The sequence below is a fragment of the Triplophysa dalaica genome, chromosome 1, assembly GCF_015846415.1.
Source record: "Triplophysa dalaica isolate WHDGS20190420 chromosome 1, ASM1584641v1, whole genome shotgun sequence".
Classification (NCBI taxonomy): domain Eukaryota; kingdom Metazoa; phylum Chordata; class Actinopteri; order Cypriniformes; family Nemacheilidae; genus Triplophysa; species Triplophysa dalaica.
In genome coordinates this window covers 23,180,149-23,195,871 of record NC_079542.1, presented here as the reverse complement: position 1 = coordinate 23,195,871, position 15,723 = coordinate 23,180,149, and the positions used below count along the sequence as shown (strand labels likewise).

The following is a 15,723-nucleotide window of genomic DNA, read 5'->3' as shown; positions in this document are numbered from 1 at the left end:
TCGAAAAACAAAGCCCCCAGGTGCAACCCTATACCAGAAATCTGGTATCTGCCCTGTTAAAATAAACCACTTCAAATGTAATGACCTCTTGACTGGCCCATGACAAATGTGGTTGCGCTGCTTGTCTGACGTACATTTGAACTTACTGTCGAAGTTTCTCGAAGGTTTCAATGTAGTTGCGGAGGCCAAAAATATTCTTGTGTCAAAGCCTTGTGTTAGTGTTTTAATATTCATTTCCTCGAACTGGAGAGCAAAAAATATAAATAAACAAATGAGGCGGTAAAGATATCAGAACATAGAGGTGTGAGAGAGAGAGCGTTGGTGGAGAGACCTAAGCAAAAAGTGGTGGGAGAGGGGGAAGGGAGGGTTAGCAAGTATGAGGGAGGAGACCAGTTGAGAGAAATATCTGTCTACAGTGAAACTGCAGTGGTAGACCAATCTGCTCCATAGACTATGCAAAGGGGTGTCGGAACAGAATGAAACTGTATGAGCTCGAAAATAAGCGTAGTGGTGAACTGAAGTGGACAGAGAAGAAATAGAAGAAACAGAAACATTTGACATTTTCAACTACGTCATTTTGCATAGAAAAGGTATTTATTCTGCAAACACATGCTTTAGATTTGTTTGACTAGTTAATCAGAATTTTATTGTGATAAACATAGGCTAAGTGCTACAAATTCTTTGAATGATGATTTTAGTTTCATATAGTTAAATCTCGATTCCTTGAATGCTTGAAAACTATCAAATGGAATACCTTGAGATGATTTTGCAAGCTGTCATACTATGCAATACAGTGTTATTTTTGTCTAAATAACTTTAATATGTTTTTTGCAAGCCCTTTTGACAGACTAAGGCTTGGTCTGATTTGTAACAGTGATAGTGGCTCTGTTTATCTCGCTGGGTGACTCGGTTATAGATTACCTAATTCATCAGATTTGACCATGCTTTGATGGATTTCAAGCCCTACCTTCATTGGAAATATTTTGAAACTATTACAATGAGTGCAGAAAGAACACCAGCATTATTATTATCATAAGCAAACAGCTGACTGAAAGAGAAAAACTCCTATATTGTCCATTGTGAATATCAATGTCCTCTTTTATAGTTGCTCTGTCTATGAGTATTGTTACCGGAGTGAAAGCCCACTAGATCATATTCCTTGTAACTGTACTTGTACTAGTTTTTTTCTTTCAAGAAATTTAGGATTAATAAAGTAGTTAAAAACCAATCATCCAGACTTTGTTGTGTCTGATTCAAGTTTAAATTAAAATGACTGGTCATCCGTTTTTTTATCACTTTCAGAAGGTTATTTAGACCCCAGAACAGAATATTCTAATGCAACAACACTCTTTCGTAACTTAGTGTTGACTCACTGTTGCAAATTATTCTGCTACAGTTTCCTGTGGTTCATGTAGTTTCGCAGCGGAAGCTCTGAAATATACCAAAAATATGTGGTCAGCTTAAGCATGTGTGCATGCAGATGGAGTACAAAGTGACAGTGGCCACTGGAACATCCGAATATTCAGGAACCAACAACTATGTGTACGTGACTCTGGTTGGAGAGAGAGGAGAGAGTGAGAGAACAGTGCTGGACAATCCAGGGCTTGACCTCTGCCGAGGAGCCGTGAGTGAAAGTGTGATCATGTCTTTAGAAACCTTTTCTTGCTGTTCACTCATTCCCTAAATTCGATACCCTTCATATAGAGTCCTCAGGTGAAATTCTAAATTATTGTATTATTGTACTAATGTAAGTCGCTTAGATACTTTATTGTTATCTCTTTATTAAAGTATATTTACAATCTGTAAATGCATTTAAGTTAATGACATTCTTATTTTTCTAATTCAGTTTTTATGTGGAAAGCCTAAACATAGACCTCCACACTGGGACATGTCAGAGCACGTGCACATGCCCCTCGAGAATGTCGCTGTTCAGTTATGTTCTCCTTTTTTCACATTCTTTGTGAAGGTGGATGACTACACCGTCCGAAGCCCAGTTGATTTGGGTCCCCTGATACTGGTGCGGCTGGAAAAAAACAAGTACTGGGTGGAGGATAACTGGTTCTGCCGTTATGTGAAAGTCAGTGTTCCTGGAGAGAGACTCAGTTATACTTTCCCCTGTTATCGCTGGCTAGTGGGAGACGGAGTGGTGGTAGAGCTTAGAGAAGGCGCAGGTCAGCTATGCAATATCTGAAAGGTTTCATTCAGCCGCGTATGCAACAAACTTATACTTCCGTTGTTGTTTTCTTCCCTCTCACAGCCAAAAAGTTGAGTGATGACACCTTGCCAGAGGAGTTATCACACAGAAAGGCAGAGCTTCAGGAGAGGCAGAAGATATATAGGTCTTCTTGATTACATACACTGCATTCCTATCTTTGTCAAGAATTTTTGGTCAATAAGGGTTCACATGTCTCCTCTCAGATGGCTGGCATGGGCCCCAGGGATTCCGAAATGCATAGATAGCAAGACAGAGGCCGACCTGCCCCAGGATGTTCGCTTTGACAATGAGAAGCGCAGTGACTTTGTGGGATCCTTGCACTATGCGTGAGTAAAAATGCAAAACATTTAGCTATACCAAAACATAAATGAGATCATACAAATTAGCCACCTAATGAAATAGTTATGAATTACAGAGATTATGTTGGTTTCATTAGTTATATGTGTGTGTACAAATAGTTAGTCCAGCACCAAATGCTTCCAAATTCACTTACATTATTATAGCGTCACCTTCACAATTTTTGGCCTGTATGGTTTCAGCTTCGACAATATAAACAAAAGTTATGTGGCCCTAGCTTAACTACCGGTAGACCTTGCAAAGAACCAATTACTCTTGAGTAGTTCTAATTGTATTTAATACAATTAATATACAATAAAATATTAATATGAATAAATTGTTATGTTATAACCAAACACAGACCGGGTCAGAACTTTGGGTCAGAGCGTGTTTCCAATGAAAGCGTCTATAGCAGGGGTCTTTTGTGAGCGAGGCCTACCTGAAGACCAAATATCATCTAGAGGGCTACTTGTTGATAAAATACTTTAAAACTTTAAACATGATGTGATGCATTATTTTTCACTTCACAGGACCAAATTAAATTTTCATTCACATATTTTTGCACTTGAAAATATTAAAGCTTAAAACACATGCTAATAATAACATTTTCATGACGATATATTCACATATTCGTCACCTGTCCTGAGCATTATTATTGAGCCCTGTGTTTGCCAGGTACCTTACAGAGTTCCTGCAGGCTCCCAGGTGCCCGTGGGCATCACGTTGGAGGCCTCTGGTCTATAGCAATACATCCTTTTTTTGTTCAAATACAATTTACTACTGATGTGATCATTTTAATGTCCATTCATTCATAAATGGAACTAAGCTCCAACCCATCCAAGCCTTCCTCTCGCCTCCAGACTCTTGGAGCTTTCTTTGAAAAAATTGGCAATCAAGTTTGGAAAGTCCTGGAATGATCTGGATGACTTCAAAAGAATCTTCTGGAAGCTAAGAAGCCCTATTGCTGGTACAGTCTCTCTCTCTGTCCATATGTATTTTATAAGGAATATGTATTAGGGTGGTTGCTTAATTTCCTGTAAACTTTAATCCCAGACAAAGTCCGTCTTTAAGGAAGTTGCCGTCGTTCGGCTGTGTGTCAAAGGCTTTTTAGCCTGAATAAAAAATATAGAAGAATATAATAAATATCATGTTTTACTGCGTTTATACATGAGAGATAAATGCTATTCATTTTACAACATACTATCGCATTCAGTGTTGTGCTCTCAAGTAAGACAAGACAAGTCATTCCTTTCAGTTTCAAAACTTTATTTAGTATTCTCCTGCAATTCTTGACTAAATTGAATCTTTGTTACAAAACTGTCTTTTAAGTCTCCACCGTAAATTTGTGTTTTTTAAGAAAGCTCATGGACCAGGAAATATTACACCCCTTCCAGAATATGTTGCCAGTCATGGATTAATATGAATGAACCAAACTAATGTGCCATATGTTCTATTTATGTTAAAGAATATAATTTTAAAGGTGAAAGATATGTGATAAAAGATGACTACACAAGGCAGAAATTAAAGAGTAGGTAGCATGAGATCATGAAAATGACATTTCATGCAGTCTGTTCTGTTGCCGTGTTTGAAAGTAAGGTGTCTGCCAAGTTGTAAGTCCGAAGGTGAATAAATAACAAAGTTATTTGCTTGTAAAAATGGGCGACACTGAATCACACAAACGAGACGTGGAATAGTTCACCCACATATCTACGTCACTATACATAGTCCCTGCATACGTTTTGCTGCAACTGCCGCGAAAACTTATCTCTCCTCCCCCAAACACTGTCCCTGACTCTCTGCTCTTAACTTTGCATTTTGACACATTTGCCACACATGCACCTATATAGATATTTGGGTTTCATATATATCATTTTTCAAAACGTCGACTTTCTGAAATGCTCTATGGACCATGACAACGCACAGTTAAGACGAAATAATGTATTAACAGTATTTTAAGAAAAAATTATATTTTATTTCATTGATGAGCAAAAGCACAACATGCATGTTGTCACACTGGGAGTTTTTATGACAAGAGTTGTCACTTGCCACTGACAAACATCCTGCGTCAGTCGTGGTGGAGTTTGTTGTGGATTATCGTCTGATGGGATTAAATATAAATCAAATGATGGGTTTGTTTGTTTGTTAGAATACACAATGGAGCACTGGAAAGAAGATTGGTTCTTTGGTTTCCAGTTCCTCAACGGCTCAAACCCACGGATGATTAAGAGGATAGATATGCTTCCTCCTAACTTTCCTGTTTGTGGTGACATGGTGCAGCCTTCACTGATGCCCACAACCAATTTAAAGATGGAATTCAAGGTGAGAGTTTAGTGTGCATCCGTGAAAGTTTGGGGAGACCAATGTTCAATGTAATACATTCACAACAGGCAGACAAAAACAAATCAATCTGTTATCTTTAGAAATAAAAATATTGAAATACCGAAAGTGACTCTAGCAGCAGTGACTCTTTCCTGTTTGCTTTCCTGAAAGCAAACAGACCATCTTTGAATACATTGTGGACCACTACCCAAACTCAACAGCATTTTTTTCCAATCGAAAACTATAGCTAAATATGGAAATGAATGCGCTTTAAAGCAACACTTTAGCAGTTTTGCTCACGGCTCCCCTTTGGTTGATATGCATAGTTGTCTGTTAACAGTGTTGTTAATAATATTCCTGCATAAGCTTCCCCGAGGGCAGTGCAATACACATGAGTATATTTACTAAGCTGATGAAACAGGCGAATGCAGAAACGTTGTTTAGAAGCCATGTGGCATTCTTCCTCAGACAGGAGATGGGCGGGGATGCGTGTACCAACCCGAACACAGAGTGTGGTTGTAGCCGCTATAAGGCTGTCAGGTAGCAGCGGGAGTAGAATTCATCCGGTTAAGAGTAGTTATACAACTGAAATATTTTAGAGACATTATTTTAAGGTCGAAAAACTGTAAAGTGTTGCTTTATTTGACAGCCATTGGGTGAAAAAAAGAGTCTGCCCACAAACGCAAATATAGTGCCAAACCCACATGAATGAACTGTACAGTAGCTGGTCTTCACCAACATATGACTCAGTTTTCCTGTTCTAAAAATAGACTTAATTGTGCTCAGAATAGCCATGGCAAAACATTAGTTTAGATTCAGTATTCAGTAGCTAAATATTACTAAGAACCTCCAAAGCACTGGAGAAAACTTAAGGAGTTCTCTTAGACAAACATGTTTGTTTGTTTTCTGAATTTAATTGTTTTAAAAAAGACACCTACAACTGTAATATTGTTAACTGCCAGTGAGGAAAAGTGGTTAGTAGAGAGATTGAATGCAGACCATTTAAAAATAATGGTTCTTTAAAGTCTGTGTAAAGCAATGTTACATATGTGAAATAATGCTTTCCTGTAGCTCAGTGCTTAGAACATGACGTTAGCATCATCAAGGTCATGGGTTCGATCTCAGGGATTGCACATATTCAGTAATAAATGAAAAGTATTATGCAATCTAAGTCGCTTTGGATAAAATCGTCTGCCAAATGCATCAATGTAAATGTAATGTGTTTGTCACACCCTAGCAAAAAATCTGTTATTAACTGCCCAGCCAAATTTAAAGGATTAAATGAATGTCAAGTAAATTTAATAAGTTATCAAAATCTTTAATAAAAGCAGCATACTCTGCTCTCAAACACTGGGGGCGTATCTGCTTTCTGCGCTAAATCCACGCCCAGTTACCTGTCAAAATTCCACAACAACCTGAACGTTGATGCTAATGCACTGTAGTTATAGTGTTATGGCAGGGGCCATGCTTACAAATGACTTCAAGCCTGCCCAAAAAATCCTTAACACAAAAAGTTGTGTGTAGTAAAACAGTTTCTTCAGACTGTAAATGGTTATCTTAAGAAAGTTTGACTGAAAAGTTATTTCAGGAATTAAAAATACAACCACTTCGAAGAAACTTTATAGCAAGTGTTGCCTAGTTGAGTGTGCCCTACGCTGTAATACTGTACATAAAATTGTTGTTATAGTGCAGTGAATATTTACCCAAGTCAGTCTATTAATGTTTTTTTCCCTTGAAGAAAGGAAATATATTCCTGGTTGATTATGCTTTAATGGATGGAATTCCCGCCAATGTAATAAGTGACCAGCTGCAGCACATAGCTGCTCCACTGTGCTTACTGTATGAACACCCTGACAAAGGTCTCATCCCCATTGCCATACAGGTACATTTTTTGTATTTCATTTGGTTGTCTTGTTTAATATGAGTTGCTTTACTAATATAATTTCTTTATCAAGTATTTTAGCGAGATCAATCTACATAGGAATTTTCCATTCATTTATGTTAACAGTTCATGGTGCATTAAGTACAACATTTCAATTTAACGGTCCAGTGTATGAAATTTAGTGGCATCTAGTGACGAGGTTGCGAATTGCAACCAATGGCTCACTCCACCACTCCCTTCTGAAGCACTACGGTGGCTGACACAGGACTAAGATGTCATCACGTTTTCGCTTATTGCCGAAAGAGATAACATATTTACAAAACACGCTCAGTAGATCAGTTTGTCTGTTTAGGTCTACAGTAGAAACAACATGCTGAATTCCATGTAAGGTGTCCCACGGTATATGTAGATAGAAATAGCTAATTCTAAGGTCATAAAAACATAACACTTCATTATCCAAGGTGTTTATACACCTCTGAAGACATTGTTATATATATTATATTGCATTTCTGTTTATAGATCCTCCAAAAAATTACACACTAGACCAGTGGTTTCAACTCTAGAGTTTAGTCCCAACTCTGATATATAACACCTGAACAAGCTAATCAGCGTATTTAGGAATATATGCGTTCAATTTAATGCAGCGCTGCGCAAATCTACCAGCCTATGAATAATGACTTAAGTACCTTGATAGCGATTCAAGTGCAGGTTTCTTGAACACGTCTGTTCCATAAATCACTGATTAGCTTCTTCAGTTGTTTTATCAGAGTTGGGACTAAACTCGACAGGAAAGTGGATCTCGCGGGCCAGAGTTGAGAAGCACTACACTAGACCTTTAAACATGTATTAATAAATGGGGTGCACAAGGGGCCATTACACACTTCCACTAAAATATCAGCGAGCTAAGCCAGTTACATTGGTAATTTTTCAACCCAAATAATAATGATGTGTTTTGCTAGAAAACAATCAAATTTCAAAGAACCTACAGCACTAAAGCTGATTATTGTTGTGTGCCACTGTGATCATGCCACGAGTAAGTGCAACTACTATGCAATGTAGCTTGAAACGGACAGCCATAAGCACTTCTCCTTTTTGGTTGTCGATGTATGACGTAGTGTTTGGATAATTTGACTAATGTCGTTGACCGTAATCATAAAAGCATCTTGAAGCAACCTAGTGGAAAATGCCATTGTTCCCTATGGACGCTACGGGTGCCGGATGTAACAGAGCTGGCTAAGATTTAAGTGGAAATACGTCATTGCTTCACGTGCATATACTCTGTTCTCACTCTCTCATGCCAAACATCCCTTTTCTCACACAGGAAACCGTGTACCGACTATTTTTACTATGTTGTGTAATACAATTTGTGAAATAATTGCCTATAAGCCTAACTGTATTTTGGCACTGCAAACATTTAGCAACAACCCCAGTGGTCCTAATGTCAAAATAAGTGTGGTGGCCAATCAAATGTAAAAAGGCGTGAGTTTCTGCTCACCAGTCAGACGCTGAAATGTTGAACATTTGACAATATTATCCACGAGTGCAAAACAGAAATTCATGTAATGTAATTCGTAATTATCAGTGTGACTAAGAAACCATAATAATGAGCCGTTAACAGTTTTATTGGGGATAACATTAGGAATAAATGTGTGCATATTAATGTAATGGTCATCAAGTTCACTTGACAAAGATTAAAAATTCATAAAATTATCCTTAGACCTTCACTAAAATATGTGTCTTTAAAAGTGTGTATATAGGGTAGCCTATTAAAATGTTACAGATAGTTTCTTTATTTCTTCATATTTTTTATTTCTTTTTATTTTATTTCTTTTTGTCTACTAAAACCTTTATACGTCTGGCCTGCAAATAGTTTAAAGGGACAATTACCAAAAATGTAACGTAATGTTAAATGTTAAAAAATGTTTTGACGATCACAATCCACTTGTAGTGTAAGTTTTTTTGAGTGGGTTTTGTGCTTGTCCCAAAGGTCACCAATGGTCAGAAAATCTCACTCCAAGCATTGGCAGCCCTGATTTAATCTGTAGAGACATAGAAATGTCTAATTGTTCTCCTTCGTTGATTTTTTAGCTTGAGCAGAAACCTGATAAAGACACGCCCATATTCCTACCCAGTGACCCGCCTCTGGCCTGGTTACTGGCTAAGATGTGGGTTCGTCACGCTGAGTTCCAGGTCTTTCAGCTGTTATCACATTTGCTACGCACGCACTTGGTGGTGGAAGTGTTCTGTGTGGCCACAATGCGTCAGCTACCTGCTGTTCACCCTGTCTATAAGGTGAGAGAAAGTCTACTTTTCATGATAGAGACCTATGCACATTTCAATGCATGATCCCCTATTATCCCCAGCCATTTATTATATTTTAAGAGTTGCACCATATAAAAGAGACTTTTAGACTACTTTGAGACCACATTAAACATATATTCAAAATATATTGAATATAGAATAATACATAGTTAATGTAATACCTTATTACAAAATATTGAATAAAGATAAGGTATTGCCACTTTTCATATATTGAAATACACATTTCAATATACACTATATACTATGCAATATACACATTTCAATATACACTATACACTATGCAATATACACATTTGGTTCAAATGGAAATGTTTTATGTGCGTTGCATTATATTTTCCATTATATTCCTATGTTTTTGTTTCCTGTGGAATAACATGTCTGACAGTCCCAGTGTGTTGTTATTAGAAAACTTTTTTTCTGATTTTGTTGGCAATTGTATTATTTGACCATCTGCTGACCTCATACTTTCACTTTGTTTCTCAATGCAGCTCCTAACTCCACACTTGAGGTACACACTTGAGATAAACTGTCGTGGAAGAACGCAGCTCATCTCCCCAGATGGCATCTTCAAAAAGGTGAGCTTTTGATACACAAAACCATTATGGTTATGCACATGCTAAGGAATTCTTCATTCATTTCTATATATTCAACTCCCTTCATTGGTTGTAAATTGTGTTTTAAGGTGGTATCAACTGGAGGAGATGGAGTCTTGATTCTGGCACAGAGAGAATATAAAGTACTAACCTATCGCTCCCTCCAGCCCAAGTTCGACTTCTTGGACAGAGGGGTTACTAAACTAAGAGACTATTTCTACAGGGATCATTCCATGAAGCTGTGGGGGGTGATTCAAAAGTAATGCAAACAAGTCTAAAGGAATGCACCCGTTTGGGGCATTCTTATTTAATGTGACTGTCTACATTTCATTTAATTTCCACAGGATTGATGAAGCGTGCAGAACACAAATAACAGCATTATTAAATCATAATGACCTAGCTCTTGTAGACACTCAGTATCTTTGATTTACTTGAGGCTTTTTTCTCTCAGCTTTGTTTCAGGTATTGTTTCTCTGTACTATCAGAGTGATAGTGAAGTGGAACAGGACACAGAACTTCAGGCCTGGATTAATAATGTGGTCATGGAAGGCTTTGTGGAGGTGCCTGATTTTGGTAAGTAGGAGTTCAGAATGCCAGCCAGACTGTGTTTTTACATGTGTTTTGGTTGTATTCACCAATGTTCTGTAACAATAGTGTGTAAGGGCTATTTATAACCCATGTGCAGCATATCGTTTTAGGCTTGCCAACAAACAGTTAATACTCCAGAAAACCATTTTCAATACATCACCAATGTTACATAAGACACCCATGAACACAAGAGGGATATAAATACACACTAGGGGCCCGGTCTACACAATGAAGGATACACCCTCATATTATTTCAACCCGATACACACATTTCTTTCTTCTGTAGAACACAACAAAAAAAGGAGTTGGGGATAAATACAGACAGTTTTACATTTCTTTCAGTTACATCAAGGTGATGTAATTTTCTCATTTTGTTTTTCTCAACACAAACAATAAATAACTGGAGAAGATCCTGACATTCCCTTTTTTGTGAACAAACCCCTAAAAGAGATACTCCACCCAAAATTCATGACAGAATTTCATTTCTGGGTGGAGTATCCCTTTAACACAAGAATAAAGAAGAGGAAATTTAATTTATAAGGAACACAAGAGATATAGACATAGCGCCCTCATGTGGTTGATAGGGATGTTAAAAGTTACTATGATGGCTTAAGATGCCTCAGAACAAAAATAATGGGCTTAATGTCTTCATTAAAATAATAAGAATAAAACATTATTTGTTATTATAATATAATTGAAAACCCATGTCACTGAATTGGGATCATCAGTAATCTTAATAAATGTATATTTGTTTTCTTGTGAAATACTATTAAAAATAAACAAAAAGTATGTCACTGAAAAACAAATAACAGATTTGATTGGCCAGTTGAAATATTATCATACTTTCCCAAGGAGCAAGAACGATGTGAAGTAGAATGTTTTAACTTCAACTTCAATACTCTCCTAACTTAGATGCATAATAATTAGATGCATAATAAATCCTTAAAAGCTGCTTATATTCACTTCACTTATGTGTGTAATTGTGTGTACGTTTATAGGCCTAAGTGTTCTTATATCAGAGGTATAATACAACGTTTTTGTGTAATTTGTGTTCATAACTTGGCAAATGAAAACAGTACAATCTTCTTACAATAATAAACACTTATTACAATGTAGAAATTATTGGATGTATTTATTTTTTATTATCTTGAAACAGTCCAAGCAGTGTACATTTTGGGGGCTCAGGTATGATGATGATTAGATACAAAGAGAATTAATATACCACCCAAAGATAATTACAATATATTAGAGTTTCTGCATAAACATTTCTACATCAGATATAGAGTTACATTTAATTCATTTAAAATGCTGTCATTAGAGGGGAAGTGAATATAATTCATTGAAAATATTTTCCAAGGTGTACAAATAAGTATTTCATCCAAAATCCCGAATTTTATATGATACTACATCAATGTATTTGGTGTGTTTGCCGCACTGCGCATATCTTTTGGCATATGACATCAAAGTACCGCGAGAATGATTCAAACGATCATGGAGCAGTTGATCTTCAATCTCTCTCGCGTTGAATGCCGATCGATCTGTGCAACTCAAAGATGTCAAATGCACACTTTCTGTTCACGGACGACTATGTTAGTGGTGAAGTTCTATAACACATTTCTTTAAAAACTTGCTCGCATTGCTCTGGGAAAATAAAGCCCTCCAGCATCCAACATGAGGTTGTCGAAACATAAATCGTCGCAATGCTTATAGAAACACATACATTACCAGCAGCACATTTTTACTTCTCTCTAATGTAGCCTATACAGGAGGAATTGCGTTCAATATAGAGAATATGCCATTTTATGTTCGCGCTTGCTCTTATCCCCGTTTGGATATCATAACATTTCAGAACATCTAATGGTTGCTTTTATTCGTGTTCTACAAAAAAGAAAGATAAGCCATTTAATTTCTTCTACTCTCCGTGGCCTTTAAGTGGATTGTTTGAAGTGTTTTTTCACACGCGATGTGAATAAGCCTCAGATGTCCCCTTTTCCTGTAGTTTAGCTGTCCGAACGTTTTGTACAGTCAAGGTGGTGTTAGCATCTCGGGGAGAATACGCATCTATTGATGTTTATTGAAAGTCGTGGTGTCCGATTTCCGAATTACGCTATTAAGACAAAGTCGGGCCGTGAACCAAAACAACCTTGAAGCCAATCAACAGTAAGGTGCACAGTCCACTGGATGGACATTAAGACTGGGTTCGCCGAGTCGCTAGCCGAGCTGGGGGTAGGGGTGTGTCTGTTTTGGTGATTTGAACATCAACAACGGCTATGAGAAATCGGACATCCTGCCTTTAAACTTGTCTTGCCTGGATATTTGGTGCAAACTTGCGAACGCCCCCTTTCAAAGATCGTGCTTCCATCATCCCCCGACGTTCTCTGAACGCCCACTGGGGGGAGGTACCGCCCCCGTTTAGAAACACTGCCAGTTTTCGGCTAAAATATAAATGAACTCATCATTTATACACCTTATACACATTTTTACAACCTGTATATGATTCTCCCTTCTGTGAAACACAAAACAAGATATTTTTTAAGGGATGTCTCAGAGGTTTTGTTACTGACCCTTGACCTGTCTTGTGTGGTCTTGTTAGGTCTAGCTAGTGAGCTGAAGAGAAAAGAAGATCTGATCACACTGATAAGTGTTGTGATTTTCACCAGCACCGCACAACATGCTGCCACCAACAACGGACAGGTACCCAACACAAACACACATCTGATCAGCTTCCAATTCATCCAATTCAAATAAAATGACTCTTCTTACATCATAGTTCATCTTTATATGCTATAGTGTTGTTTATTTGTGACAACATAGTTTATGAACTTTTTGGAAAATCTACGCATATGTATATTATTATTAATGTTTTTGTTGCAGTTTACTTTCGGATGCAGCAAAAACATCTCTCCACTGATATGGTCACCATGCATTAGATAATATGTTTGTTTACTGGACACTTTAATAGGAATTTCAATTCAGCTGTAACACGACTATTAAAAATAAAAATAATGCAACTTTCACATATACTGTATATTTTAATTTTAATAATATTCAAAATAAAACAATAAAATGCATCATTATATAGTATCATCAGTATAGCTTGCTTATTAAAGAAATCTGTGCTGTTTTGTTCTTCTGTGCTGTAGTTTGATTGGTGTGCGTGGGTACCCAACACACCCTGCACCATGCGGCAGCCCCCACCTACTGATAAGGATGCTGTTACTATGGGCCTGATCATGGACTCGCTTCCTGATATTAGCCAGTCCTGCATACAGATGGCCATCACATGGCATTTAGGGCGGGCACAGCCAGATGCGGTGAGTTACCAGACAGCTGTGCCTTTTACATCACTTGTTGTTGACTTTATTGTTACCATGTAAAATAAAATATGCAGCAGAAATTGTGGTTGGATAAACTGTGACATATTAACATGTATTTGTTTTATCAGACATGTGATTACTTTACAAGTATTTTTTACCTGTGAAATATTAAAATCAGCAAAATGTATTGTTTCTTTCCTATCTCTCAGATCCCAATAGGCCAGTATGTGGAACAGTATTTTACTGAGCCTGCTGCTTTGAAGGTGATTGACAAATTCAGAAAAGAATTGAAAGATGTCGAGGAGCAGATAAGGGCTCAGAATGAAGGGCTAGATCTGCAGTACCTTTACCTATGTCCAAGCAACATTGAAAACAGCATCACCATTTAGAGAAGGCTCTTTCAATGTGGTCTGTGAAATTCATTCGAGTAACATCTTGATTGTTAATCCATGATATAAATCCAATAATGTGAAGTTGTGACAGGAAAGTAGGTTAATGTATTTTTTAGAACATCTTCGGTACTAAGAATTTAAGTCTAGTGACATATTAGTAAGTCCAGTGAGTGGGTGTGTTTTGACCTCTTGCAAAGCGAATTAGCAAGGTTTGGATTGTGGTACCATTTTACCACTGGACCAAGTCTGTTTCCTTACTAAAAGAGTGTATAACATGCATACATAACTGCTGCAGAAAACACTAATAGAGAAGTCTGTAATATTTCATATCTAAATGTTCTTAAATCATCAAGTTTTCTGTAATAAAACTTTTTACTGTAAAAAAAGCTTCAAAAGGATTGAGAAGTGTATCCTGACCCATTTATTGAGAAAACCGAGCCAGCATAATCATTTCAAATTCCATTCAATATGCAAGTGTAGCGGTATAAATAACAACTACCTAAAATCAATTAAAAACAGTGTTTGTAGTAGAGATTTGGGGATTTTTATATTTTCCAAGCCACAGATCAAGAGGCACTTTAAAGGCATATTAGTGAAGCACAAGTTAATCATCCAGATCTCACATCTAACATTTCAAAGAAAAGGGTACGGTAACATACATCAAGCCATATAGCATATTAAATATCCACATCCTCATTTTAAGATGAACACAGCATTACACACAAACAAAAGACAATCCAAGCAGGGTGCATCTCTAGGTGGTGCTAATGCACCAGATATTCCTTGCGCTTGTTCAGGCGAACTTGACAAAATGACAGTAATCCTATAGCCACATAGATCGCTGCTGCGATGAAGCAGTTGTATCCAACTTTATTGTAGAGATCATAAATGCCCTGCAGGGGTGATTGCCTGAAATATGAGAATTGAAAATTACTCTTTAAAAGATTCAAAGCTGAAATAAAGCAACTTCTATTAAATGCATACATTGGCTGTTCTTTGCATTAATTGTAAAACTTGCACTGTTTTCCCTCAAGTTTATACTATGTAATTGTGGTGGTTAAATCATTTATATACAGGCTGATAAATAAAGTGGTCTTGTGGGAAAGAGTCAGAGGTATTGTCATGAAGTGAATACATGTGACACTTTCAGAGTCAGACAGACTAATCATTTTGTGACTGAATGAGTAAATGGCAAAAGGAACTCACTCGTTGTGCATGTCTTCTTCTGTAAAAGGCACATCCTCTATGAGCACAGCTGAATGTGTGGTGAAGAAAATTCCCAGCATTGCCTAAGAGAAATCAGACGGAAAACTCTTATCATGTATGGATTTCTTGAAGTATAACAGCCTTCTTTTGTTACACGGAAAGTTGTCTAGAACCGCACATGTTAGAAAACATAACACATTCAGAGAACAAATGTCAATACACTAAAACAAAATTACCAGCATAACGACACCCCAGATGCTCAGCACAAGTCCACACGCTGCCAGTTTCGGACCGCAAAAAAGCAAAGAAGCCATTTGTGTGATACACGCTTTCCAGGTTTTAGTTCCTTTGAAATGTTTGATGGCAGATTCTAGTGGAATAAACTTTATACGACCGTCATTCGTACATTTAAAGGGTACTTTCGTTGGAGTTGATCAGTTCGCGTCGATGTCAACAGTCAGTCACACGATTAAATCAGCTGACTTTACCGGAAGCGGAAGTTCACTTCACTGCAGCTTGCAACGTCACACACCGAAACAAACTTTTTAACTCT

General features: G+C 37.3%; 2 protein-coding genes across 2 annotated transcripts; one reads left to right on the top strand and one right to left on the bottom strand.

The window, feature by feature from the left end:
- Window positions 1–424: 424 nt before the first annotated feature.
- On the top strand, window positions 425–14,225 carry alox12 (arachidonate 12-lipoxygenase). The gene is made up of 15 exons (XM_056749477.1): window positions 425–590; window positions 1,481–1,624; window positions 1,967–2,171; window positions 2,258–2,339; window positions 2,419–2,541; window positions 3,412–3,518; window positions 4,698–4,870; window positions 6,609–6,752; window positions 8,841–9,044; window positions 9,563–9,649; window positions 9,757–9,926; window positions 10,119–10,240; window positions 12,849–12,949; window positions 13,399–13,569; window positions 13,782–14,225. The coding sequence occupies exons 2-15, from the start codon at window positions 1,481–1,483 to the stop codon at window positions 13,959–13,961; spliced, it is 2,013 nt and encodes a 670-aa protein (XP_056605455.1). The 5' UTR covers window positions 425–590; the 3' UTR covers window positions 13,962–14,225.
- A 137-nt stretch (window positions 14,226–14,362) lies between these two features.
- On the bottom strand, window positions 14,363–15,649 carry rnaseka (ribonuclease, RNase K a). The gene is made up of 3 exons (XM_056749478.1): window positions 15,407–15,649; window positions 15,171–15,253; window positions 14,363–14,873 (listed from the first exon to the last, which is right to left on the bottom strand). The coding sequence occupies exons 1-3, from the start codon at window positions 15,482–15,484 to the stop codon at window positions 14,729–14,731; spliced, it is 306 nt and encodes a 101-aa protein (XP_056605456.1). The 5' UTR covers window positions 15,485–15,649; the 3' UTR covers window positions 14,363–14,728.
- Between the last annotated feature and the right edge of the window lie 74 nt (window positions 15,650–15,723).